A 26,800-nucleotide genomic window follows, 5' to 3' on the forward strand; every position below is an offset into this window, starting at 1 on the left:
TTCAGATTAAGGGATGCTTCTCACCTTACAGCTGCTCTGCCTACATCTGTGAACTCTGCAACACTGTGTATAACAAAAGAGAAGTCATCTAAAATGAAATCTCACCCCCTAAATCATCCTGATTGGAGTAAGAGAAAAAGACAGACAAAAGAAAAATCAAGCAAAATCTCAGAGGTTTTGTGACAGTTGATACACATTTAGAGTCACTTACACAGAATAAACAGAACTGGACAGGCAGATAGGAATGAAAGAGAAATTATTTTTTAAAAAAACCTAACTGTGGCACAGCATAAATCACTGTATTATTGCATTAGAAGTTTCTGATACGTAAATGATCATTTAACCCCAGATAGCCCTTTAAAGTGAATGTATTTGTCTATCTTTGTTATATGCCACATGTGGATTATCTCAAATGTATATAACTGCAATCGCTCAGGACATAATTCATTTAAACAAAGATATCCTTGGTAGGATGTCACCTTGCAGAGGTTTTTAGTTTTCAAATCTAGCAAAAGTATGGCATTCCAAAGAAATAAAACAGCCATTTCTCATCTGCACTACAAGCCAGCCAGCAAACTGTCAAATCAACAGTCTGTCACAGGCAGTTTTCTTAGATTTTATATCGTTGCATGCAGTGTTGTTGTAGCTGTGCTGGTTCCAGGATATTAGAGAGACAAGGTGGGTGAGATATCATCTTTTATTGGATCAACTTCTGTTGGTGAGAGAGGTCACCTGAAGAAGAGCCCCGTGGAAGCTCAAAGGCTCCCCAACAGAAGTTGGTCCAATAAAAGATACTACCTAAGGTCTGGCCTACACTACAGACCTATATCAGTATTACTACATTGCTCAAAATGTGAAAAATCCACACGACATAGCAATGCAGTTGCACTGGCTTTATCCCCTGTGTAGATAGCACTATGTTAGCAGGAGAGCTACTGCCTCTCGGGGTGGTGGAATAACTATGCCGACAAGAGAGAGCTCTCACATCAGCGTAGAGCGTCTTCGTGCACTGATGCAGTGGTTTAAGTATAGACATGCCCTCACTCAACTTGTCTTAGATTTTAGGTACTTCTATGTGCTATTTTCATAGCAAACAAGAAAAAAGTCAAGTAAATAATTCAAGGAGTCATTTCTAATGGACCTGTTCTTGATTTTGTAACTGTGGTTTTCTGCAAATTTAACATTATTGCTTGTCAAAAAAGTGGTAAGATATAATATGTCTCAAGGCTGCAGTGGGTACAAATCAAGAGACACGTTTTAAACATAGGGAATGCATTACTTTCCTTAGTAAATAAGAGAAAAGCACAGGTGTATCTTAAGGGAAAATAAATCAGCTTACACTGTCCACTTCCTATATTTTGCTGAAAAATAAAACTAGCAACATGACTGATATTTGCATATATTTTTCAAGAACATAGTATAAAATGATACTTTAATTCATAATATATATATATATATATATATATATGACATTAAACTCTTGCATTCAGAACTAATACAACACAAACATTTGCAAAGGGCAAGATTACATTGCCATTTCCTTGGTAGGAATCTTAATTCATTTGCAGCATAATGACCTTGCAAATCAGCTACTAGCTTGATATAAATTTTAATTATTATTCATAATTGTCTTTTTTCACCCTGTCTATAAAACAAACTACTATAAAGTTCATTTTGTTTTGCAGCCAAGTACATATATTATAGTATAAAACCCACAGGCTATGTATAAAAATTTAAATCTTTCGTTTGTTTAGAAGAAATGATTTATCTGTAGGGAATCTCAATATTGTTCTAATGTTGTAATTTTTAAAAAATACTTTGTTTTTTTTTTTAAACATATATTCCAGGAAGATAAAAACAAGACTGTTTCCACACTGGGTCAGACCAATGGTCCATCTAGCCCAGTATCCTGTCTTTTGACAGGGACCAGTGCCAGATGCTTCAGAGGGAGTGATCAGAACACGGCATTTTACCAAGTGATCCACCCTCATGGTCCAGTCCCAGCTTCTAGCAGTCAGAGGTTTAGGAACACCTATAGCATTCACTTGCGTCCCTGACCAGCTTGACTAATAGCCATTGATGGACCTATCTTCCAGGAATTTATTTAATTCTTTTTTTTAATCCAGTAAGAGTTCTGACCTTCACAACATCCTCTGAAAATGAATTCCACAGGTTGACAGTGAATTGTGTGAAGAAGTAACTCCTTATGCTTGTTTTAAACCTGCTGTCCATTAATTTCATTGGGTGACCCCTGGTTCTCGTGTTATGTGAAGGACTAAATAACATTTCCTTATTCACTTTCTCCACACCAGTCAAGATGTTATAGACCTCTATAATATCACCTCTTAGTCATCTCTTTTCCAAGCTGAAAAGTCCCAGTCTTTTTAATCTCTCTTCATACTCCTAATCATTTTTGTTGTCCTTCTCTGCACTTTTCCCAATCCTAATATATCTATTTTGAGACAGAGTGACCAGAACTGAATGCAGTATTCAAAGCGTAGGCATACCATGGATTTATATACTGGAATTATGATTTTTTTGTCTTCTTATTTATCCCTAATAGTTCCTAGGATTGTTAGCTTTTTTGACTGCTGCTGCACATTGAGCAGATGTTTTCAGAGAACTATCCACAATGACTACAATCTTTCTTGAGTGATTTTGTATGTATAGTTGGGATTAATATTTTGCAATATACATTACTTTGTACTTATCAACATTGAATTTAATCTGCCATTTTGTTACCCAGTCAACCAGTTTTGTGAGATCCCTTTGTAATTCTTCAGTCAGCTTTGGGACTTAACTATCTTGAGTAATTTTGCATTGTCTGCAAACTTTGCCACCTCACTGTTTACCCATTATTCCAGATCCTTTATGAATATGCTGAACAGCACTGGTTCTACTAGAGATTCTTGGGGGACCCACTTTTTCTCTCCACTATGAAAACTGACCATTTATTCCTACCCTGGTTTCCTATCTTGTAACCAGTTACTTACCCATGAGAGGAGCTTCTCTCTTATCCCATGACTGCATACTTTACTCAAGAGCCTTTGATGAGAAACCTTGTCAAAGGCTTTCTGAAAGTCCAATTACACTACAACCATTGGATCACTCTTGTCCACGTTTCTTGATCCCCCTCAAAAAATGTTAATAGATTGCAGAGGCATGATTTAAGTTTACAAAGGCCATGCTGACTCTTCCCCAACATACTGTGTTTATTTATATTACTGATAATTATATTCTTTACTATAGCTTCAACCAATTTGCCTGATATTGAAGTCAGCTTACCAGCCTGTAATTGGCAGGATTGCTTCCGGGGCCTTTTTGAAAAATTGGTGTCACATTAGCTATCCCGCAGTCATCTGATACAGAGTGACGGGTTACATACCACAGTTATTAGTTCTGCCAGTTCCTTCAGAACTCTTGGGTGAATACTACCTGGTCCTGGTGACTTCTTATTGTTTATCAATTTGTTCCAAAACCACCTCTATTGATGCTTCAATCTAGGACAGTTCCTCAGATCTGTCACCTAAAAAGAATGGCTCAGATATGGGATTCTCCCTCACACCCTCAGCTTGTATGAAGACTGATTCAAAGAATTCCTTCAGCTTCTCTGCAACAGCCTTGTCCTCCTTGAGATATACTTTAGCACCTCAATCATCCACAGGCCCCACTGATTATTTGGCAGGCTTCCTGCTTCTGATGTAGTTAGTTAGTAGTTAAAATGTTATTAGTTTTTCTAGCTTTTGCTAGTTAATTTTCAAATTCTTTTTTGATCTCACTAATTATACTTTTACACTTGACTCACCAGAATTTATGCCCGTTTCTATCTTCCTCAGTTGGATTTGACATCTAATTTTTAAGAGATGATGTTTTGTCTCTAATCTCCTCTTTAACTCTATTGTTTAGCCATGTGGCATTTTTGGTCCTCTTACTGTTTTTATTTTATTTGGGGTATACATATAACTTAAGCTTCTATTATGGTGTTTTAAAAAATGTTCCATCCACCTTGCAGGCATTTAACTCTTGTGACCGTTCATTTTAATTTCTGTTTAACTAGCCTCTTCGTTTTTGTGTCATTCCTATTTCTTCTACTGTGCTGGATTTCTTTGGTGTTTTCCCCCTACAAGGATCTTAAATTTAATTACATTATAGTCCCTTTTACTGAGCAGGTCAGCTATATTCACCTCTTGGGTCAGATCCTGGGTGCCACTTATGACTAAATCAAGAATTGCCTCTCCCCTTGTGGGTTTCAAGACTAGCTGCTCCAAGAAGAAGTCATTAATGGTGTCTAGAAATTTTATCTCTGCATCTTGTCTGGAAGTAACATGTTCCCAGTCAATATGAGGATAATTGGCATCCCCAGTTATTATTGGGTTTTCTGTTTTTGTAGCCTTTCTAATCTCCCAGACTATTTTACAATCACTGTCACCATCCTGGTAAGGTGGTTCACAGTATATTCCTGTTATACGCTTATTCAAGCATGGAATTTCTATCCATAGAGATTCTATGGTACTGTTTGATTCATTTAAGATTTTTATTTTATTTGGCTCTCTGCTTCTTTTCACATATAATGGCACTCCCTTATCAGCGTGACATACTCTGTCATATATATTTTGTACCTTCTTATTACTGTGTCCCATTGATTATCATTGTTCCACCAAGTTTCTGTGATGCCGATTATATCAATATCCTCATTTCATATCTGACACTCCAGTTCAACCATCTTAGTATTTAGACTTCTTGCATTTGTATACAAGCACTTTTAAAAGTTATCAATATTTAGTTCTCTGCTCTAATGTGATATAACTGAATACAAGAAAGGCCATACTGAGTCAGACCTACAGTCCATCTACCCCAGTACCTTGTCTTCCAACAGTGGCCAATTCCAGAGGGAATGAACAGAACAAGAAATCATCACATGATCCATCCCGTCACCCATTCCCATAGGGCTCTTTTTCATTTGATTGTTTCTCTTCAGGTCCTACCTGTATTTCATCAGCTTCTATCCTCTCCTCTTTACTAGGATATAGCGTATTCCCTTTAATAAATACTCCCTTAAGGGATGTGTCTGTCTGAACTGTGTGCTCCTCTGCACCTGTTGGCTTTCCCCCCAGCCCTTAGTTTAAAAACTCCTCTATAACCTTTTTAATTTTACATGCCAGGAAGCTAGTTCCTTTTTGGTTTAGGTGGATCCCATCCTTCCTGTACAGGCTCCTCCATTCCCAATAGTTCCCCAGTTCCTAATAAACCTAAAATCCTCCTCTCAACACCATCATCTCACCTATGCATAGAAACCCTGCAGTTCTGCCTGTCAAACTGGCCCTGCATGTGGAACTGGAAGCATTTCAGAGAATGTTACCATGAAGGTCTTGGACTTTAATTTCTTTTCTAGCAGCCTAAATCTGGCCTCCATGACCTCTCTCCTACCTTTCCCTATGTCACTAGTATCTACATGTACCATGATCACTGGCTCCTCCCAAGCACTGCACATAAGCCTATCTAGATGTCTCAAGTGGACTGAAACCTTCACACTCAGCAGGCAATTCACTGTGAGGTTCTCCTGGTCATCAAAAACCCAACTATCTATATTTCTAATAACTGAATCCCCAACTATTATTACCCATCTCTTCCTAATAACTGGAATTCCCTCCCCTACAGTGGTATGCTCAGTGCAAGAGGATATCATGACATCATCTGGAAGGAGGGTCCCAGCAATGGGATCATTTCCCTCTGCTCCAGCCTGATGTTCTCCTTCCCAAAGGCTTTCATCCTCCTCAACACCACAGAGGGTGTCAAGACCGGGGATGGGACTGCTCTGTTATGCTCCAGAAAGGCTCATCTATGTAACTCTGTCTCATTTAGCTCCTTCAATACAGCCACTCTGGTCTCAAGAGTCCACACTCTGTCTCTGAGGGCCATGAGTTTCTTGCACCGAATGCACACATTTGTCACCTGCTGTTGAACTTCTGCCTGCATTTTTTTTTTTCGCTCTTGCAGGGTTTTTGTTTGTTGGTTCTTTGTGTTCGTTTTTTATTTTCCTTTTTGAGATTGTTGGTTGGTCTAAGTTTAGAGAATGTTCATTAGGTGCATCTGACTCTCATGCTCCTTCTTTGAAGTCTTACACAAAACTCCCCCTTTTGCTGCTCCTGCTCACTAGCTCCACTGGTCCCTTACACGCTGGCTTTTTAAAACCCCTGTTCTCCCTAAGTTAGCCATCCATGATATAGGTGGGCCTTCGAACAAAACAATCAACTGTTAGACTGAACAGCTAAAATCCACAGCTGACCACACACAAAATGGTAACTCATTCCCACACCTAACTGCATTGTACAGCAATTAACAAAACACCCTTTCCTCCTTCATCCCATTTCCTGCCCCAGGTGGCCACAAAGAAAAGAGACTTTGCAGCATGTATAAACCACAACAGATCGGAATGGGCCCTCTTCCCACAAAATCATCTGCTGGCAGCTCCCTCTCTTATAAATCCAATGAGCTCCAGCTCAGGAACCTTTGCAAATCACAACTTCAGCAATTTGGAGAGAGAGGAAAAGTTGTAGCCTGGAAATTTAGGGTTTAAAGGTCAAAATAAACCAGCATTTAGAAGTCAAGTTACCTGAACTGTATACTTCTGTATTTCATCCAGAACAAACTCCACTTCTTTTGAGGTTGTCAGTGAGGCAAGATTCCCACTCAAATTGTAGCAGTATAGTTTGGCATTGTCATAGCTTTCACGACTAGAATTTATGCGGAGGCAGGCATCGCCAATGTGACTCCATCCTTCCCCACACAAATGAGCTAGTACAGAAATCGCATTAAGATACAAAATTTATAAGTTGTTAAAAAAAAAGCATACAAACGCACATCTAGAGGGTTTAGTTTTGTTTTTTTCAAGTCACAGTCCAGTATATACCATTACTCAGTTTCATCATAATGTATAAATGTATTATTAAACAACCTAGAAAATCAAGTTTTATATTACTTTGAATGTCAATGTAGTAAAAGTGCCAATTAACAAGAAAAAAAACATATATAGTGTTGCAGTAAGTTATATTCTGAGTTACAGTCTAATAGCATCACTAGTATAACCTTTCTGATATTTATAAAGACTTAAATGTAAATAAGCATTCAAGGCTATACTATGCAAATAATATATATAGGTTTGACGTTTTGGTGCCATGGCAATAGTTGTCTCAGAAAAATGAGTAGATTAGAGTTTATCTAAATCTTTTTTTTAGAAATATGAAGACATTTATTAGAACCAAAAGATCACAAAGGTGCATCTTCTTTCTTTTTGTCCCTTTTATAATTTTAAAATAATAATCACCCTATAACAGCATGGTGGCTAGTCACACAATACTAACTGTCAGTAAAACAAATTTCTGATATTTTAAAATTTTAGGGAAAGATATGTTTTTAATCTTATCATTAGTATATGTTTAGCACTAGTCACATGCACATTGTTAAAAGATAAGTAACTAACTGATAGCAGTTAATTTATTCTATTAAACTAGCATCTTCAAAGATCATTTACATGCACTTTATGATTGTCTAAAACTTATTATTTAAAAATTATTCACTGAGCAATTTCCGCAAATAATTTGCTCGGTAGATTGTTTAGAAGCAGTTTGTTACAAGAATCTGGTATCAAAGTCAAGGTTTTTTTGTTAGCTTTGACTAGACACACAAATAACATTTGTATTGTTTATATTCCCTGATTGGATGTGCATGGTGTATCGAATCTATTTTACACTAAGAATATTTGGGTTTTAGAAAGTCAAAATTTACTTTCTGGGAATGTTCTATATTAGCATCTTAAAATGAACTGTTATCATGAACATTCCTGCCAGTGAACTCAGTCACTAGATTATCCCTGAAAAAGAGATCTTAAAGGAGAGTGAGCACAAACAAAACAAAGTCATTTTTTTCTAGTTGAATAAATATTCATGGAAATTAATTTGGGATATTCATCGAGCTCTCAAAATAATTAAAAAGTAGATTTCAAATTTCAGAGCTTTTACCTGGTAAAGCCTGGCATTCTTGCTGACGCTGATCCCACTGGCAGTTCAGGTTTAGTGAGCAACTTTTACAGCTGGTCAATTTATTACAGATCTGTTCATTTCTCACATGACATTTGGTGTAGTTTTTGACGGACTATAAAAAACAAAACAGAAAGAGAGTATACCTTTTATTAAACGCTCATAGATCAGAAATCAGGAGTAAAGTGCACAAGGCTCCCACCAATCCAGTTATTTGTGGGTTAGACAGGCAAATGAACCTATGGATTCTAAAAAAGTGGGAAAGGATTCTGGTGTGACTGACTGGAGCAGAAAAAAAATAAAGGACCTCATATTGCAGTGAAAAAATAAGAGCTAAGAGAAAAGAAAGCACAAAATGTAAAAAAGAAACATTTGTGAAGAATTCCAGTAATTTCATCTTGGATTTTTAAAAAACTACTTGTGTTTAAGATATGAAGTATAAAATTTAAAGAACCTGAAGACTACCATTTTGGCAGGAACAAAAGAACAGATCAGGAACAAAACAATTCCCTCTGCACTTCAGTGAATGAGCAACACAGTAAACTCTGAAGGTGATTTTTAGCTAAGACGCTTTGATGACTGAAGTATTGCTCTCTAAGTAAGGCATTTATCTTTTTCTTGTTTGGGGCTTTTAGACCAAGATGCAAGTATTGATACCTTATTTAATAAATCACACAGACAAGTGTCATTAACATACACTTAAGACTGTCTCAATTAATTTCAGGTCAACACAACCAATAAAAATTAAGGAATTCACAACTTAAGGCAACATTATAATCATCAAAAAACCCTAACACACACAAACTCCTCAAGTCCACAACAAATTCCTTTTCAAGTCCAACACAACTGGTCACAATGTGCACACATGCAATTCTTTGGATTCAGATTCAAAAGACACAACATAAACTCCAACCTAATCTAAACTAAGGTATATTCTCTACAAACATAGGCATACTTGTAAACCCAGGCTTAGGTGTTGGAAGTGGTGATGTTCAGCTCGTAGTGACAATACGCATCAGAAGGACAAATTTCAAGCATTTAAAAATTTCTGAAATAACGCAAGAGGGAGAAGAAAAGCAGGAGGTGACAGTGTAAGTGAAGAGAACAGGAAGGAAAAGAAGGAAGATTTCCAATTCTTTAACCCCTCCTTTTTTTTCTTTACTGTATAATGACAAAAAGTATACATTAGCTGTAGATCAGAAAGGCCCAATTCAAGCATGAATCCACACAATTCAAACTGACAGAGTTCAATTTTTCACTATGATCTGGACTTTGCCAAATAAATCTAGCTCCCAATTCACTGTTATATTAGCATGGTCTGCAGTTAGACTGCACTGGTGGTATGATCCTACAGTGATGGCCCAGAAAGACCTTCCAGTTTCATCTAAGGGCATGTCTATATGAGGAGAATTCAGGAAAATTAAGGTGAATTAACTAAAAGTGTTTAATATCCATAAACTAAAACACATTAAACACTGTGTAGGTGGTCTCATTCAGCAGTAAAGTGGTCATAGTTAACCATAGTTTAGGGAAGATTAAGCTATAGCAAACTAAGGCCAGTTTAATCCTGAATGACAACATCCACACAGGAGTTTAATGCACTTCAATTTATGCAAATAACTTCATACCTTTAGCTGATTTGCGTTAACCTTCCAAATTGTCACCATGTGGACATGGCCTACAATAAAATGATGAGGCTATTCAAGTATTCCTTGATACTTCTCTTTTCTTATGATATGAAAGACTGTACTCAAAAAATGCAATCGCTGAGGTTATCTAAATGGAAATACTTTGTCATTTAAGACAATTGGTGAGTTCTTAAGGGCCACCATTTCAAACCCACACAAAGGGCTATGCATATCTAGCAAGCAGGTGTTTTATTTTTATGTATTTGAATTTTTCTTTTATAACTATCATGCTTGCCAACCAGCAGCACACTTAGGTCATCAGGTACCATCTATACCATTCTCCATTCCTTTCCCCAAACTCACCATCAGATTTCTTCACCATTCTCAGTAACTAGGCAAAAGATTATTTTGGCAAAAATGAGGCAAATACAGTGGTGCTGGAACAGTTTTTGGAGTCGGAGTGCTGAGTTGAACCCCTTACCCGCATCCGTGGCCCTCACTGCCCCCTAGACCTGGGGCTGGGAGCAGGACCGTGGCTTTGGATGGGGTGGCAGACAGGGGTAAGGCAGCGGAGGCTGGGGCCACAGTAAGGGGCAGATGCGGAGTCTCAGGCATGGGGCCAGCAGCCAGGCGGGACCCTGGGCACAGGGCTGGCAGCTGAGCAGGACCCTGGGACTGGCAGCAGTGCCCCAAGGGCCAGGGGCTGAGCAGGACCCCAGGCTGGCTGCGGAGCCCCTAGGCAGCAACAGGGCTGGCGGGTGGGACCCCGGGCTGCAGAGGCAAGGGGCCAGCGGCTGGGACGCCAGGCGCAAAACCTGGGGATGCTGCAGCACCTTCCGTGCCTATGGGCAAATACAGTTAACACTAAGACTCACTGTTTCCACATTCCAGAGACGGGTGGGTGAAGTAATCTCTTTTACTGGACCGACTTCTGTTGGTGAAAGACAAGCTGTCAAGCTTACACAGAGCTCTTCTTCAGATCTGGGCATCTTTCCAAATTTATAATACAAGGAGTATGCAGTAGTTAAAAATAAAGCAGAACCAATTTAGCTAGGTATTGCATTTCTCAAATCCACTACATCGCTAGACTAGATTAGTACTGGTATGGAATTCCTAACCTATATCTAATATGTATTTGTTGTCTTTTCACAACAAAGTAATAGTACCATTATTAACAAAAGTCTCTACGCTCAGTCAAACGAAAAGACAGGCCTGCCTGCTGCAACAATATGAAAAAGAATTAATTACATCCACAAAGAGCCCACATACTCAACAACTAATATAAAAAATGATGTTGGGTTTGCTTCCTGCAGTACTAGCTTTGTGACTCCTCTGGGTCATAAAGCAGTTTATTCTGTAGAATTGGAGAAAGAGAATTGTAGGCATTGGGTACATCTACACAGGGATAAAAGACCGACGGCATGGCTGCAACTGGCCCAGGTCAGCTGACTCTGGCTCGTGAGGCTTGGGCTGTGAGGATAAAAATTGCTGTATAGACATTCGGGCTCAGGCTGGAGACCCTCCCCTCTTGCAGGGTCCCCATGCCCAGTCTGCAGCCTGAGCCTGAATGTCTTCACAGCAATTTTTCAGCTGCGAACCTGGGGCAGCTACGTATTTATCACTGTGTAGATGTACCCATTCAGTCCCTCCCCATTAGCTCACCTAGCAACTGTTAGGAAGACATTTAACTTAATTTTATTCAATTTACCTGCCTCTAAGATAGGTAAGTATTATTCACATTTCCTCCTGGGAATGTTTTGAAGACTAAGTAATGTTTGAAAATCACTTTAAGATTATCCACTGGAAGGCACAGTAGATGGGGATAAAAACACCACTAGCATTAGCAGAAGCTGACACTGCCCCCAGTATTTGGTTTTGGTTCATATGTACCAGGCTACAAATTAGTTCCACAAGCATGTGTGCGGTGTTGTAGCCTCATTGGTCCCAGGATATTAGGGAGACAAGACAGAATATCTTTTACTGGACCAGTTTCTTTTGGTGAAAGAGACAAGCTTTTGAGCTGCACAGAGCTCTTCTTCGGGTCTGGGGAAGGAACTCGGAGTGTCAGCTTGTTTTGCAAAAGTAGTTAACGCATATTCTATGAGATCATTCAAAGTGAGGTGGCCCATTAACACCTCTGCAGTCAGATGACAAAAAAGGAGAGCTAGTGGATTTCAACTACAACAACTTCACAACCCACAGAACAGCACCTCTGGGAGAAACCATGGCACCAAGACCCATCACACGCACGCTATATGACATCTCAACATCAATTTACCAAGTCTACCTCTAACCATAGCTGTGTTATCTCCAGTGGACTGACCGTCTCTGCCCCACCACAGAACCTGATACCATACAAACACATGGAGAACTAGAAGAATTCTTTCACAACAATGACGACACTACCTGTAGCCAGATGCGACCCCTCCATTTGCTATTTCGACTGCAGTCTGCACAGTTTCCTGTTATGCTGTTACAAAGACACAAGCAGTGGAAGCTCCCCAATGATGTTAGATGCTTGCTTAAAGCTGTATTGCTCTATATTACCAATTGTATTCATGCTTATGAACATGTAATCAATTAATGTAAGGAATGAGTGAGATAGTGTGAGTGACAGCCAATGGCAAAGCAAAGCAGCAAATATTGCCTTTTATGGAACCATGGTATTAGCTTGGTGAAGGTATAAATTTCGAGATGGGCGGCCAGGACAGTTACCAACAAGGAAATGTAACAGCACACTAAACTCGAGACCCAACCGGAAGCAGTAGAGCCCTCCTGTGGATCCGAAGGGACTTCGGGGACTCTCGTCACCCCGCAGCCGATCTCTGGGCAGCTGTCACCTGGCCAGCCTCAACCATCTGCGATATCGAAACCAACATCCATGCCTGCAGCCTGCCAGCATGAATGAGGGGTGTGTGGGTGTGTGTGGGTGTGTGTGTAATTGCACAAATAAGGGAAGCAATAAATCAACCCTCAATGCTGATCTAGTTCACCAACTGTTTGTGGTTATTCCTTGGCTGGTTCCAAGAATGGGTAACACTACCCACAACTACTACATCCCCATCAACAGTTATAAGAAAAAATAATCATCTGCTTGGACATCCCACAGTGGGATCATTATGCTGATTGCTTCAGGAAAAAAATTGACTGTGAAATCCTTACTAAATATCAGATCCACCACAATCTCTCTACCACTGAGAGGACCACTACCCTGAAATCCAATCACCAGATAGCAATCAAATCAATAGACAAAGGGGGTGCCATCATAGCCCTCAACCATGATGATTACATCAATGAGGCCAACTGACAACCCTACATCACCACCTATTATGAAGAATTCAGAGAATACTCCACAACACAATTCACCCAGGAATTTAAGAATATGATCAAATCCTCTCTCAAACAACTCCGAGCCCTGGTCTACACTAGGAGTTGAGGTTGAATTTACCAGTGTTAAATCGATTTAACCCTGCACCCGTCCACACAGCACCTGTCCACAGGGCTCTTAAAATCGATATCCTTACTCCACCCCCGACAAGGGGATTAGTGCTGGAATCGGCCTTGCCGGGTCGAATTTGGGGTACTGTGGAAGCAATTAGACGGTATTGGCCTCCGGGAGCTATCCCAGAGTACTCCATTGTGACCACTCTGGACAGCACTCTCAACTCAGATGCACTGGCCAGGTAGACAGGAAAAGGCTCGTGAACTTTTGAATTTCAATTTCCTGTTTGGCCAGCGTGGCAAGCTGCAGGTGAGTGCAGAGCTTATCAGCAGAGGTGACCATGCAGAGCTCATCAGCAGAGGTGACTATGATGGAGTCCCAGAATCGCAAAAGAGCTCCAGCATGGACCGAACAGGAGGTACGGGATCTGATCGCTGTATGTATCGTTCCAGTTTTCAAAATGCCAAAACCTTTGTCAAAATCTCCCAGGACATGAAGGACAGAGGCCATAACAGGGACCCAAAGCAGTGCCGCATGAAACTTAAGGAGCTGAGGCAAGCCTACCAGAAAACCAGAGAGGCAAATGGCCACTCTGGGTCACAGCCCCAAACATGCCACTTCTATGATGATCTGCATGCCATTTTAGGGGGTTCAGCCGCCACTACCCCAGCCCTGTTGTTTGACTCCTTCAATGGAGATGGAGGCAACACAGAAGCAGGTTTTGGGGAAAAGGAAGATGATGATGATGAGGTTGTAGATAGCTCACAGCAAGCAAGAGGAGAAACCAGTTTTCCTGACAGCCAGGAACTGTTTCTCTCCCTGGACCTGGAGCCAGTACCCCCCGAACCCACCCAAGGCTGCCTCCCGGACCTGCCAGGTGGAGAAGGGACCTCTGGTGAGTGTATCTTTTAAAATAGTATACATAGTTTAAAAGCAAGCATGTTTAATGATTCATTTGCCCTGGCATTCTCAGCTCTCCCGGATGTACTCCCAAAGCCTTTGCAAAAGGTTTCTGGGGAGGACAGCCTTATTTCGTCCACCATGGTAGGACACTTTACAACTCCAGGCCAGTAGCACGCACTCGGGAATCATTGTAGAACAAAGCATTGCAGTGTACGTTTGCTGGAGTTCAAACATCATCCGTTCTTTCTCTCTCTGTGTTATCCTCAGGAGAGTGATATCATTCATGGTCACATGGTTGAAATAGGGTGCTTTTCTTAAGGAGACATTCAGAGGTGCCCGTTCCTGCTGGGCAGTTTGCCTGTGGCTGAACAGAAATGTTCCCCACTGTTAGCCACGGGGAGGGGCTAGCCACACGGTGGGGGGAGGCAAAATGCGAACTTGGAATGAAAGCACATGTGCTATGTATGTAATGTTAACAGCAAGGTTTACCGTGAAAGAGTGTACCCATTGTTCTATAAAATGTGTCTTTTTAAATACCACTGTCCCTTTTTTTTTCCTCCACCAGCTGCATGTGTTTCAAGGATCACAGGATCTTCTCCTTCCCAGAGGCTAGTGAAGATTAGAAGGCCAAAAAAATGCACTCGCGATGAAATGTTCTCTGAGCTCATGCTGTCCTCCCACACTGACAGAGCACAGACAAATGCGTGGAGGCAGACAATGTCAGAGTGCAGGAAAGCACAAAATGATCAGGAGGAGAGGTGGCGGGCTGAAGAGAGGGCTGAAGCTGAAAGGTGGCGGCAGCATGATGAGAGGAGGCAGGATTCAATGCTGAGGCTGCTGGAGGATCAAACTAATATGCTCCAGCATATGGTTGAGCTGCAGGAAAGGCAGCCGGAGCACAGACCGCCACTACAGCCCCTGTGTAACCAACCGCGCTCCTCCCCAAGTTCCATAGCCTCCTCACCCAGACACTCAAGAACACAATGGGGGGGGCCTCCGGCCACTCCACCCCAGAGGATTGCCCAAGCAACAGAAGGCTGGCATTCAATAAGTTTTAAACTTTTAAAGTGCTGTGTGGCCTTGTCCTTCCCTCTTTCACCACCCCTCCCGGTGCTTCTCTCCTCCACCACCCCTCCCGGGCTACCTTGGCAGTTATCCCCCTATGTGTGTGATGAATTAATAAAGAATGCATGAATGTGAAGCAACAATGACTTTATTGCCTCTGCAAGTGGTGACTGAATGGAGGAGGGGAGGGTGGTTAGCTTACCAAGGGGCAGGGGGTTTCATCAAGGAGAAACAAACAGAACTTCCACATCATAGCCTGGCCAGTCATGAAACTGGTTTTCAAAGCTTATCTGATGCGCACTGCGCCCTCCTGTGCTCTTCTAACCGCCCTGGTGTCTGGCTGCGCGTAACCAGCAGCCAGGCGATTTGCCTCAACCTCCCACCCCGCCATAAACGTCTCCCCCTTACTCTCACAGATATTGTGGAGCACACAGCAAGCAGTAATAACTGTGGGAATATTGGTTTCGCTGAGGTCTAACCGAGTCAGTAAACTGCGCCAGCGCGCTTTTAAATGTCCAAATGCACATTCTACCACCATTCTGCACATGCTCAGCCTGTAGTTGAACAGCTCCTGACTACTGTCCAGGCTGCCTGTGTATGGCTTCATGAGCCTTGGCATTAAGGGGTAGGCTGGGTCCCCAAGGATAACTTTAGGCATTTCAACATCCCCAACGGTTATTTTCTGGTCTGGGAATAAAGTCCCTTCCTGTAGCTTTTGAAACAGACCAGAGTTCCTGAAGATGCGAGCGTCGTGTACCTTTCCCAGCAATCCCACGCTGATGTTGGTGAAACGTCCCTTGTGATCCACCAGTGCTTGCAGCACTATTGAAAAGTACCCCTTGCGGTTTATGTACTCGGCGGCTTGGTGCTCCGGTGCCAAGATAGGGATATGGGTTCCGTTTATGGCTCCACCACAGTTAGGGAATCCCATTGCAGCAAAGCCATCCACTATGATCTACACATTTCCCAGGGTCACTACCCTTGATATCAGCAGATCTTTGATTGCGTTGGCTACTTGCATCACAGCAGCCCCCACAGTAGATTTGCCCACTCCAAATTGATTCCTGACTGACCGGTAGCTGTCTGGCGTTACAAGCTTCCACAGGGCTATTGCCACTCGCTTCTCAACTGTGAAGGCTGCTCTCATCTTGGTATTCATGCGCTTCAGGGCAGGGGAAAACAAGTCACAAAGTTCCATGAAAGTGCCCTTACACAGGTGAAAGTTTCACAGCCACTGGGAATCGTCCCAGACCTGCAACACCATGTGGTCCCACCAATCTCTGCTTGTTTCCCGGGCCCAGAATCGGTGTTCCATCGCATAAACCTGCCCCATTAGTACCATGATCCCCCCATTGCCAGGGCCCGTGCTTTGACAGAAGTCTGTGTCCATGTCCTCATCACTCTCGTCACCGCGCTGACGTCGCCTACTCGCCCGGTTTCGCTTTGCCAGGTTCTGGTGCTGCATATACTGCTGGATAATGCGTGTCGTGTTTATTGTGCTCCTAATTGCCAAAGTGATCTGAGCGGGTTCCATGCTTGCCGTGGTATGGTGTCTGCACAGAAAAAGGGCGCTGAACAATTGTCTGCCATTGCTCTGACGGAGGGAGGGGCAACTGACGACATGGCTTCCAGGGTTGGCTTACAGGGAATTAAAATCAACAAAGGGGGTGGCTTTACATCAAGGAGAAACAAAAACAACTGTCACACAGAATGGCCCCCTCAAGGATTGAACTCAAAACCCTGGGTTGAGCAGGCCAATGCTCAACCCACTAAGCTATCCCTCCCTCTGGTATTTCAGGGAGGACTGAATCTCCACTGAAGTTTGCAAGGTGCCTCTGACAGACCTCACCAAAATGATTGTCGGCCGTTGATTTCACGGAGGGAGGGAGGGAGAGAAGGGGGAGCAAATGAATACAAAACAAATCTGGTCTATTTCTTGTTTTGATCCACTCCATCTACCTTTTACATCTTTGGCTGGCAGCAGACGGTGCAATAGGACTACTAGCCATCCTCATCTCCTGCCTGCCCGGCAGAAGATGGTACAACAGGACTGCCTGCAGGACTAAAGAGAATGACCTGGTCGAGTCACTCCTAATTTAGTCCCTGCGCCCATGTCTACCCAGGCACTCCTGACCGACCTTACCAAGATGGCCAGGAGCACCACGGACATGATGACGATGGTTTTCAGGTCTATTGCACCGTCTGCTGCCACAAGGCAATGGGTTGCTGCTGCTGTGTAGCAATGCAGTACCACGTCTGCCAGCACCCAGGAGACATACGGTGACAGTGAGCTGAGCGGGCTCCATGCTTGCAGTGGTATGGCGTCTGCACAGGTAACTCAGGAAAAAAGGTGCGAAACGATTGTCTGCCATTGCTTTCACAGAGGGAGGGAGGGCCTGATGACATGTACCCAGAACCACCTGCGACAATGTTTTTTGCCCCATCAGGCATTGGGATCTCAACCCAGAATTCCAATGGGCGGCAGAGACTGCGGGAACTGTGGGATAGCTACCCACAGTGCAACACTCTGGAAGTCGACACTAGCCTCGGTACTGTGGAAGTTCTTCGCCGAGTTAATGCACTTAGAGCATTTTGTGTGGGGACACACACAATCGACAATATAAAAACGGTTTCTAAAAAAAAGACCTCTATAAATTCGACCTAATTTCGTAGCGTAGACATACCCCAAGAGAAACTCTACAAATTCATCCCACAGGAACCCACCCCAGGGACCTTCTACATGGTTCCCATGATACAGAAACAAGGGAACCCAGGCAGACCAATCATTTTCAGCCACAGAACTCTCACTGAAGAAATATCAGGACTCATAAAAAAACCATCCTCAAACCACTCCTTGCACAAAGGGACAGTTTCCTCCAGGACACAACCAACTTCCTCCAGATCACCACAACATTAACTACCTCCCTCAGAACGCCATCCTTGCCATCATGGATGTCACTTCCCTATACAGGAACATCCCTCAAAATGACGGCATCGCTGCCTGCCTCAAATATCTACAAGATAATGGACAACACTCAGATCTCCACCCCAAACACATCACCAAACTCATCCATTTCATCCTCACCCATAACAATTTTACATTCAACAACACACATTTTCTCCAAACCATGGGAACAGGTATGAGTACTAGGATGGCTCCCCAACATGACAACTTCTTCTTGAAGAAGAATTTCCAGACAAATGTACCACAAAACCAATGATATACCTGCGATATGTTGACAATATTTTCATCCTCTGGACAGATGACCTAAATTCCCTCACAGATTTCCACCACAACCCCACCCATCAAACACTCTGTAGAACATTCCCACCCCAGCATTAACTTCCCAAACACCATGCTCAGTTTCAACAACAGAACTCTATGGACAAGAAATGCACCCACAGACCACTGTACTTACCTTCACAGGCATTAACAGTCCACTTCATGTTGAATGGTTTCTTAGAATATGTGTAAAAGTCTTACGCTAAACAATCTGTTCCACCTTATAGTTAGCTGTGACACTCTGAATATTTCCCCAGACTTGAAGAAGAGCTCTGTGTAGCTCAAAAGTTTGTCTCTTTCTCCACCAGAATTTGGTCGGATAAAATATATTACCCACCTTGTCTTTCTTACACAAGTATGTCAGATGACACAAACCTACTTTCAGCCTAAAGCAACATCAGAACCAGACTCCAAATTCTCCTCTTTAGCCGCATGTAGTGTGTGTTGGTGAGGGTGAGAAAAAAAAAAAAGAACACATGTCCTATTGTGGTAACATTAGATGGCAAATATTATTACAGCACACAAATACAACCAGAGAAGATTAATAACACTGTAAGAAGTTTATACTAAAAAGAAAGACACTTGGGAAATAGGATTTAGTTATTTTTTCTTCCTTTATTCATGCCCTTAATCAGTGTGCTATCAGGATCCTGTACTAGGAACTCATTTTCCCACCATCCGCAAAGATATACTTGTATAGTATTTATACACTTTTTAAAATCCACCAAAAGCTTTAAATTACAAGGTATTTTCATTGGTATTTTGAGATACTTTTTAAAAAACACCTCCAATATGATAACAGGGCCCCTTTTAGTTTCTGTCTCACAGCCAGAGGTAAACTAAAAAGGCGGCTGGGATGTCACAGATATATTAAGCAGCAAAGAAATTCAACTCATTAACTGAAATAGAAAGACAATCCCTCGGGATGGTTTATTCAGATAAAAGTATAAACTAAATAATCCGTCAACAGCAGGTAGCATAATAACTAACTTACCACAGGGCCTTCAAAACACCTCCAGGTTTGTAGATACCTAAAAGTTTTGTATAAGTTTAGCTATTTCTCACACGTCACTTTTTGATAAAAAGCAATTTTATATGTATCTTTCTGTAGCACATACAGAGTGTGTCAGCTATATGTATTATTTCTTCAGATTTCTAAAATGTAACTATAGTGCTGTGGCCAAATTAAAATCATCACATAAGCAAAGGACTGCCCATAAATATACCCTCTCCTCAACAGACTTAGAGAGGGAGGGGGAAAAAAAACAGGCTTTGCCACATAATCAGAAGGTTAACAAATCTGGGCTCTGGTGGACCAGGAAGGAGAGCAAGTTCTAAAACCCACGGACACTGCACAGAGCCAGTAAGTACCTCTCATATACATTGAAGGAGCTCTGGCTCAAGCATTTCTGCTGACCTCTGCTCTGGGTAACCAGATGCCAAATCATTTAGGGCTTTATCAGTTAAAATGAACAGCCTGAATATCAATGTTGATAATGCTGCACTAGTTTTCTGTGTTGTCAATGTGCAATTCTACTTAATAATCAAACTGTGGCACTCTACACTACCCTTCAGCTTCTGAATGCCCCCAAATGTAGGCCCACATATAGCAGGCTAATTTCAAGGTGACAAAAGGCATGGATAACTGTGGGAAGGTTTGTATTGAGGGGAAAAGATCACATTTGTCTTGAGAGGAAAAAAATATCACTCTTTGCCACAGCTGCTACCTGGGCATCCAGGAGCAGCTCAGGATATATAACAGCACCTCCAAAATGCACACCTGTTTCACAAATGGAAGTCATATTCCATCAACAAGGAGTGCGGATATAAATTTCCTCCAACTCTTCTGGCTGCTTCTCTCAGCCCATCATCATCATAACCTCACCTCAGTCCCTGGAAAAATCATGGAGCAGGTCCTCAAAGAATCAATCCTGAAGCACTTACATGAGAGGAAAGTGATCAGGAGCAGTCAGCATGGATTCACCAAGGGAAGGTCATGCCTGACTAATCTAATCGCCTTTTATGATGAGATTACTGGTTCTGTGGATGAAGGGAAAGCAGTGGATGTATTGTTTCTTGACTTTAGCAAAGCTTTTGACACGGTCTCCCACAGCATTCTTGTCAGCAAGTTAAAGAAGTATGGGCTGGATGAATGCACTATAAGGTGGGTAGAAAGTTGGCTAGATTGTCGGGCTCAACGGGTAGTGATCAATGGCTCCATGTCTAGTTGGCAGCCGGTGTCAAGTGGAGTGCCCCAGGGGTCGGTCCTGGGGCCGGTTTTGTTCAATATCTTCATAAATGATCTGGAGGATGGTGTGGATTGCACTCTCAGCAAATTTGCGGATGATACTAAACTGGGAGGAGTGGTAGATACGCTGGAGGGGAGGGATAGGATACAGAAGGACCTAGACAAATTGGAGGATTGGGCTAAAAGAAATCTGATGAGGTTCAATAAGGATAAGTGCAGGGTCCTGCACTTAGGATGGAAGAATCCAATGCACCGCTACAGACTAGGGACCGAATGGCTAGGCAGCAGTTCTGCGGAAAAGGACCTAGGGGTGACAGTGGATGACAAGCTGGATATGAGTCAGCAGTGTGCCCTTGTTGCCAAGAAGGCCAATGGCATTTTGGGATGTATAAGTAGGAGCATAGCGAGCAGATCGAGGGACGTGATCGTTCCCCTCTATTCGACACTGGTGAGGCCTCATGTGGAGTACTGTGTCCAGTTTTGGGCCCCACACTACAAGAAGGATGTGGATAAATTGGAGAGAGTCCAGCGAAGGGCAACAAAAATGATTAGGGGTCTAGAGCACATGACTTATGAGGAGAGGCTGAGGGAGCTGGGATTGTTTAGTCTGCAGAAGAGAAGAATGAGGGGGGATTTCATAGCTGCTTTCAACTACCTGAAAGGGGGTTCCAAAGAGGATGGCTCTAGACTGTTCTCAATGGTAGCAGATGACAGAACGAGGAGTAATGGTCTCAAGTTGCAATGGGGGAGGTTTAGATTGGATATTAGGAAAAACTTTTTCACTAAGAGGGTGGTGAAACACTGGAATGCGTTACCTAGGGAGGTGGTAGAATCTCCTTCCTTAGAGGTTTTTAAGGTCAGGCTTGACAAAGCCCTGGCTGGGATGATTTAACTGGGAATTGGTCCTGCTTCGAACAGGGGGTTGGACTAGATGACCTTCTGGGGTCCCTTCCAACCCTGATATTCTATGATTCTATGATCATCTCAGTCTTATCTGGACTAAGTCACTGCCAGCTAGTTCTCAATCTCATTCTAGGCAATGGGTAATTAATTCCATTGCTCCAGTTGGGTCAGATGTGTTGAAGACAGAGCTGGGTGTCATCTATATACCGAATACATTGCAGCCTATGTCTCCTGACTAAACCTCCAAGAAGCTCCACATAGACACAGAATAGTAATATAGATAAGACATATCCAGCACATTTATACGAATAAGATGAGTTTTTTGAATCTTTAATGGTGTACTGGTGTACTACAAAAACATGCTAAATGGGAGATGCAACACTAAGATAATGCAGCATGTTAGTGCAGCACTGGTGATGTTAGTGCATCAACCTCCTGCTCATCATTAAGGAAAACAATCCACTCATAAATTGCTAGGTACTAAAGCAGTGCAATTGTTAAAATGAGATTTCACTCATATACAGAATCAGTTTCATTAATATTGGAGAGAACAACTTTGGTTTAGGGGCCCGTTTGGTGCTCTTACTGGACCAGATGCCCATTAGTAAATAGACTATGAAAGGTACCTATTATTTTTCTGATCTATAGCAGAGGCTACTGTAAAACAAACATGGGAGAGATAGGTAAGTTGTTCTTGAAGCCTATGTAGCTACACGCTACACCATTAAGACAAATGCTGGAAAGTGACAATGTCTACATGTACAGTATGCACACAAATTCCACAGAATCTTTGGTATCAGTTTGCATTTGGTTTGGCTTAATCACCATACATATTGACAAAACTGCCTGAGAGACGCATTACAATGAATTTTAAATTACAAGTAAGCACCATCTGTTCTCATGCAGTGCCTCCCCTCCCCTGCTCCATATTCCTTGTTAATGCATCATCACAATGTCAAAATCCCAAAGCATTCAGGCTGTTTTAGAAAATGAATTCTTCTCATAGTAATATTACATGTTGCACAGAGTTTTCTGAAGAATCTAGGGTATTTGTACCATTATTTTTTAATAATAGAGTCTATTGAACACAGATAACCCAAGGCTATTTAAGAATCTTTAAGAGGAAATTCAAACTCTAGTGACTATTTTATTATAATGTCCTCTATTGCATTCCATTATTCCCAACCCTTATTTCCCTTAAATCCAATTTACACATTGCTTCCCTGAAAATCTCATTAGCTCAATGTAAATGTACATCCAATAGGTAATTCATATTAAACCTAGTAAGTTATAATCTGAGCTAACAAAACCAATGACATTTAGATTTATGACAGCACAGCTGTTACTCAAATTCACATACTGCTGTGGGATATTTGTAATATTTATGCACAAGGGTATGCATAAACTATCTTACATTTTCATTTCCTCACTTATGTCTGATTTAGTTTCATTCTTAGGTTCCAGTCCTGCTATTGATAAACACATGTGCAGACTTTTGCACCCATGTGTGTTATCCATTGCAAGATCAGGGCCCTAATTCTATTTTATCTTAGAATTTCAGAAATTAGCCATGGAAAAGGCCTATTCAATCACCTAGTTCATTGTCCTTTTACTGCAGGATTGTTCTGGATAATATATTGTTTGACTGGTTTATCCAGTATATTTCTAAATTATTCAAAGCAATAGAACGTCCACCATTTCTCTTGGGTGACTACAGTATTCTTCAGTCTAATAAATCTCACTATTTGAAATTATTTCAGCTAAATTTTCCTTTCCTCAGTTTGACAATTCTAAGCCTATTTATATTTCCTCGAGCCATCTTAAATAAACAATATTTCCCCAACCTTGATGTTTAACTAGGTAGATGATTCTCTTTTCCTTCATATCATAGTTAAAGGTGTTAGTTTATGCAAGGGTTACACTTACCACTGCAGCAAGCATTAGTTACCCCTCTTCCCCAACTTGATATACTGCTGTTTATCATCATCCTTTCTTCATGGTCTCCATTAATCTTCAGTCCACGTGAGGGTGCTCAAATCCAAGAGCATTTTAATTTATTTTAAACATAAGATGTTGTGCTTTATTTAAGTCTGTTAGCTCAACCAAACCTTTAAGGAACGTTCCAGGCATTTATCCTCCTATCCCTGACTCAACCTGACCCCCTGTGCCATGAGGCTTCTGTGGAGATGGTGCAGAGCTGGCTCTGTACCAGAAGTAGACACCATTTGTGCCAATGACATTCACCTGGAGGGCCATGTAAAACATCAAGTTGGTTTCTTTCCTCGGGGGTCCCGCTGGGATCAGTTCTTGGCCCTATGCTATAAATGACTTGGAAGAAAAACACAAAATCATCACTGATAAAGTTTACAGATGACACAAAAAATTCGGGGAGTAATAAAGAATGAAGAGGACAAGTCACTGACTCAGAGTGCTCTAAATTTCTTGATATACTGGGTGCAAGCAAACAAAAGTCATTTTAATACAGCTAAATGTAAATATATACATCAGGGAACAAAGAATGAAGGCCATACTTAGAGGAAGGGGAACTCTTTCCTGGGAAGGAGTGAATCTGAAAAAGTTTTGGGGGAAGTGGTGGATAATCAGCTGAACCTGAGCTCCCATTGTGATGCTGTGGCCAAGAGAATATATGTAACCTTTGGATGAATAAAAAGGGGACTCTCAAGTATGAGTAGAGGTTATTTTAGATGTTTATTTGACACTGGTGTGATTACTGCTGGAATACTGTGTCCAATTCTGGTGATCACAATTCAAGAAGGATGTTGATAAAATGGAGAGAGTGTTCAGAGGAGAGCCAGAATGACGACTACAGGATTAGAAAACATGCCTTACAGTGATAAATTAAAGGAGCTCAATCTACTTATCTTAACAAATAGAAGGTTAACGGATGACTTGATTACAATCTACAAGTATCCACATGGAGAACAAATATTTAATGATGGGGCCCTCAATCTAGCAGAGAAAGGTATAACAAAATCCAGTGACTAGAAGCTGAAGCTAAACAAAGTCAGACTAGAAAGAAGACACGTTTTTAATGGTGAGAGTAATTAATCATCAGAACAACGTACCAAGAGTCAAGGTGGAGTCTCCATCACTGACAATTTTTAAATCGAGATGGGACTTTTTTCTTATATATATGCTATAGGAATTATTTTGGTGATATTCTGTGGCCTGTACAGGAGATCAGTGGTCATCAACCAGTGCATCTCAATCAACTGGTCAACCTTGGAGCCTCTGACAGTCAATTGCGACCTCCGGCTGCTAAAAATCCGGCGGTGCAGTGGGGCTAAGGCAGGTTCCCTGCCTGCCCTGGCCCTGTGCTGCTCCCAGAAGTGGCCAGCACCTCTGCAGCAGCACAGCCCCTGGGAAGAGAGAGGGGGTCTCCAGGCACTGCTCCAGCCCTGCAGCTCCCATTGGCTGCAGTTCCCCATTTCTGGCCAATGGGAGCTGCACGGGCGGTCCCTACAGAGAGGGGCAGCACACAGAGCCATGTGCTTCCGGAAGTGGCATGGGGCCAGTGCAGGCAGGCAGCCTACCTTAGCCCTGCTACACTACAGACTGGGAGCTGCCTGAAGTAAGCGCCGCCCAATGCCGCACAATCTCTCCCCTACGGTTTTGTCTTCACTGCAGACTTAACTCAGGTTCACCTGCAGGTTTTCCCCATAACATGCTCCATGTTCACACATCCAGATGCCTCTGTTGATGCCACATGATGAAGCAGCAACCACCCACTGCTGCATTGGGCAGGCCCCAAATTAGCATTGCTAATCCAAGATAACTGAAATGAAAACATGCGCTACAGCCAAATACAACAATTGATGCAAACTTTTCCAATTACCCCAGGGCACCCATTCCTGTGCCCTATCTTGCCATCTACCTGTGCTGTGACCCCTGACTGGAAGTGATCTGCCTTCATATGCCTCTGCTTAGTGTTCTCACCGATATTGCTTGCAGCTACTCCACCTTTGCTCATCTTGTAAATGTCACGGCTGGGTTGTAGGTGGCTAGACTGAGTAGTTGGAGCTAGAGACCCAGGGTCACGACTAGGTCAGGATACCAAGAGGTCAGAAGCTGGAGACAAACTGGAAATCAGAACCACGAGTTGGGAACCAGACTCAGATCGAGGTAGGATACCACAGGGTCTGAGGCAAGAGACAAACTGGAGGTCAGGAACCACAAGTCAAGCCAGGTGTGGATGCCAGGAAATCAAGTGGGGAAGTACAAGGCACGTGGTCCAGAGCAGAGTGGAGCCCAGTTGTTCAGACAGCTGGCTGTTCCTGTTTCTGGCTTAGGTAGGGCCAGCAGGCCAATCAACAGTTCTGGGGCTCCACCAATTGGACCTCGGGGGCAGAGCCTCACATTCGGGCTGGGCTTCATGGGTCCCAAGTAAACTATTGTGAGCAGGCTTCCAGCTGGATGGTTGAAGCATGGTTGCTTCCATAACTTGCAGGCCAGGGTTCGAGATCCATGGGTCGTGACAGTAAGGTTGCAGCAGCTTGAAAAAGGGTTTGAGAATCATCAGCGCTGCTCCATCTCCAATCACCTTGATCCCCTCCCCATGCCCAACTCCTTCCATCCATTCCTTTACAATGCTTTGGAACAGGCTGAAGTTTGCTGAGCAAAAGAATCTGCATTTGTTTGAGATAAAACTGGATTTTTTTTTTATTTGCAGCTGCCTTCAATATGTATAAAATTATAGGAATTCAAGGGCATGCACAATTTTTTTCCCTTCTGTGAGGACCAAATGCAACAGTATCAGACTCATGGAGGGAGAAGAGGACAACTAGGAGACAACCAAGTATTAGTGAAAAGTGCCATAAGGAAGACATAGGTTTAGTTAAAAAGCAAAGGAAGGAGGGGAAGCCACTGGCAGGTTATCTCTGCCATGACTGGGTGCTGAAGGAGTGAGACATGGCATATCAGAGGACCATGTTTAAGAGACTATTGGGACTTGTGAGTTATCCTGCCCAAACCTCCATGCCAGCTCCATGGATTCACCCAAATGTTACGACATCCTACAAGCTGTGGACAACAATTCCATGGGGAAGGAAGCTAATGAGCCAAACAATGAGCCACGGAACCTCACACCAACAAAATATTCACTGCACTCCGCACCTGCTCCAGTAGAGGGAAAGAGAACAGATACCCCGATGATGTGCAGTTTCCTTATTTGTGACAAGGTTTTATGTTGTCTAATATTTGCACACATTTGTAATCAAGTTCGCGTAGCTGGTCTTCCCACATTTCTATCAACCCACTTCAATAAGTGCAAAA

The 26,800-nt window shown here is 42.4% G+C and overlaps 1 protein-coding gene across 6 annotated transcripts in view; it reads right to left on the reverse strand.

Moving 5' to 3' along the window:
• The window catches only part of ATRNL1 (attractin like 1), a 1,012,424-nt gene that overhangs the window by 710,562 nt on the left and 275,062 nt on the right, over positions 1–26,800 (reverse strand). For all 6 annotated transcript variants that reach the window (XM_037904761.2, XM_043551194.1, XM_043551197.1 and 3 more), the window contains exons 15-16: positions 8,019–8,151; positions 6,614–6,795 (exon numbers count right to left, since the gene is read on the reverse strand). In XM_037904761.2, the coding sequence (XP_037760689.1) occupies positions 6,614–6,795; positions 8,019–8,151 (315 nt within the window). The remainder of the gene's footprint in view (positions 1–6,613; positions 6,796–8,018; positions 8,152–26,800) is intronic.

This window comes from Chelonia mydas, chromosome 7, assembly GCF_015237465.2.
Source record: "Chelonia mydas isolate rCheMyd1 chromosome 7, rCheMyd1.pri.v2, whole genome shotgun sequence".
Classification (NCBI taxonomy): domain Eukaryota; kingdom Metazoa; phylum Chordata; order Testudines; family Cheloniidae; genus Chelonia; species Chelonia mydas.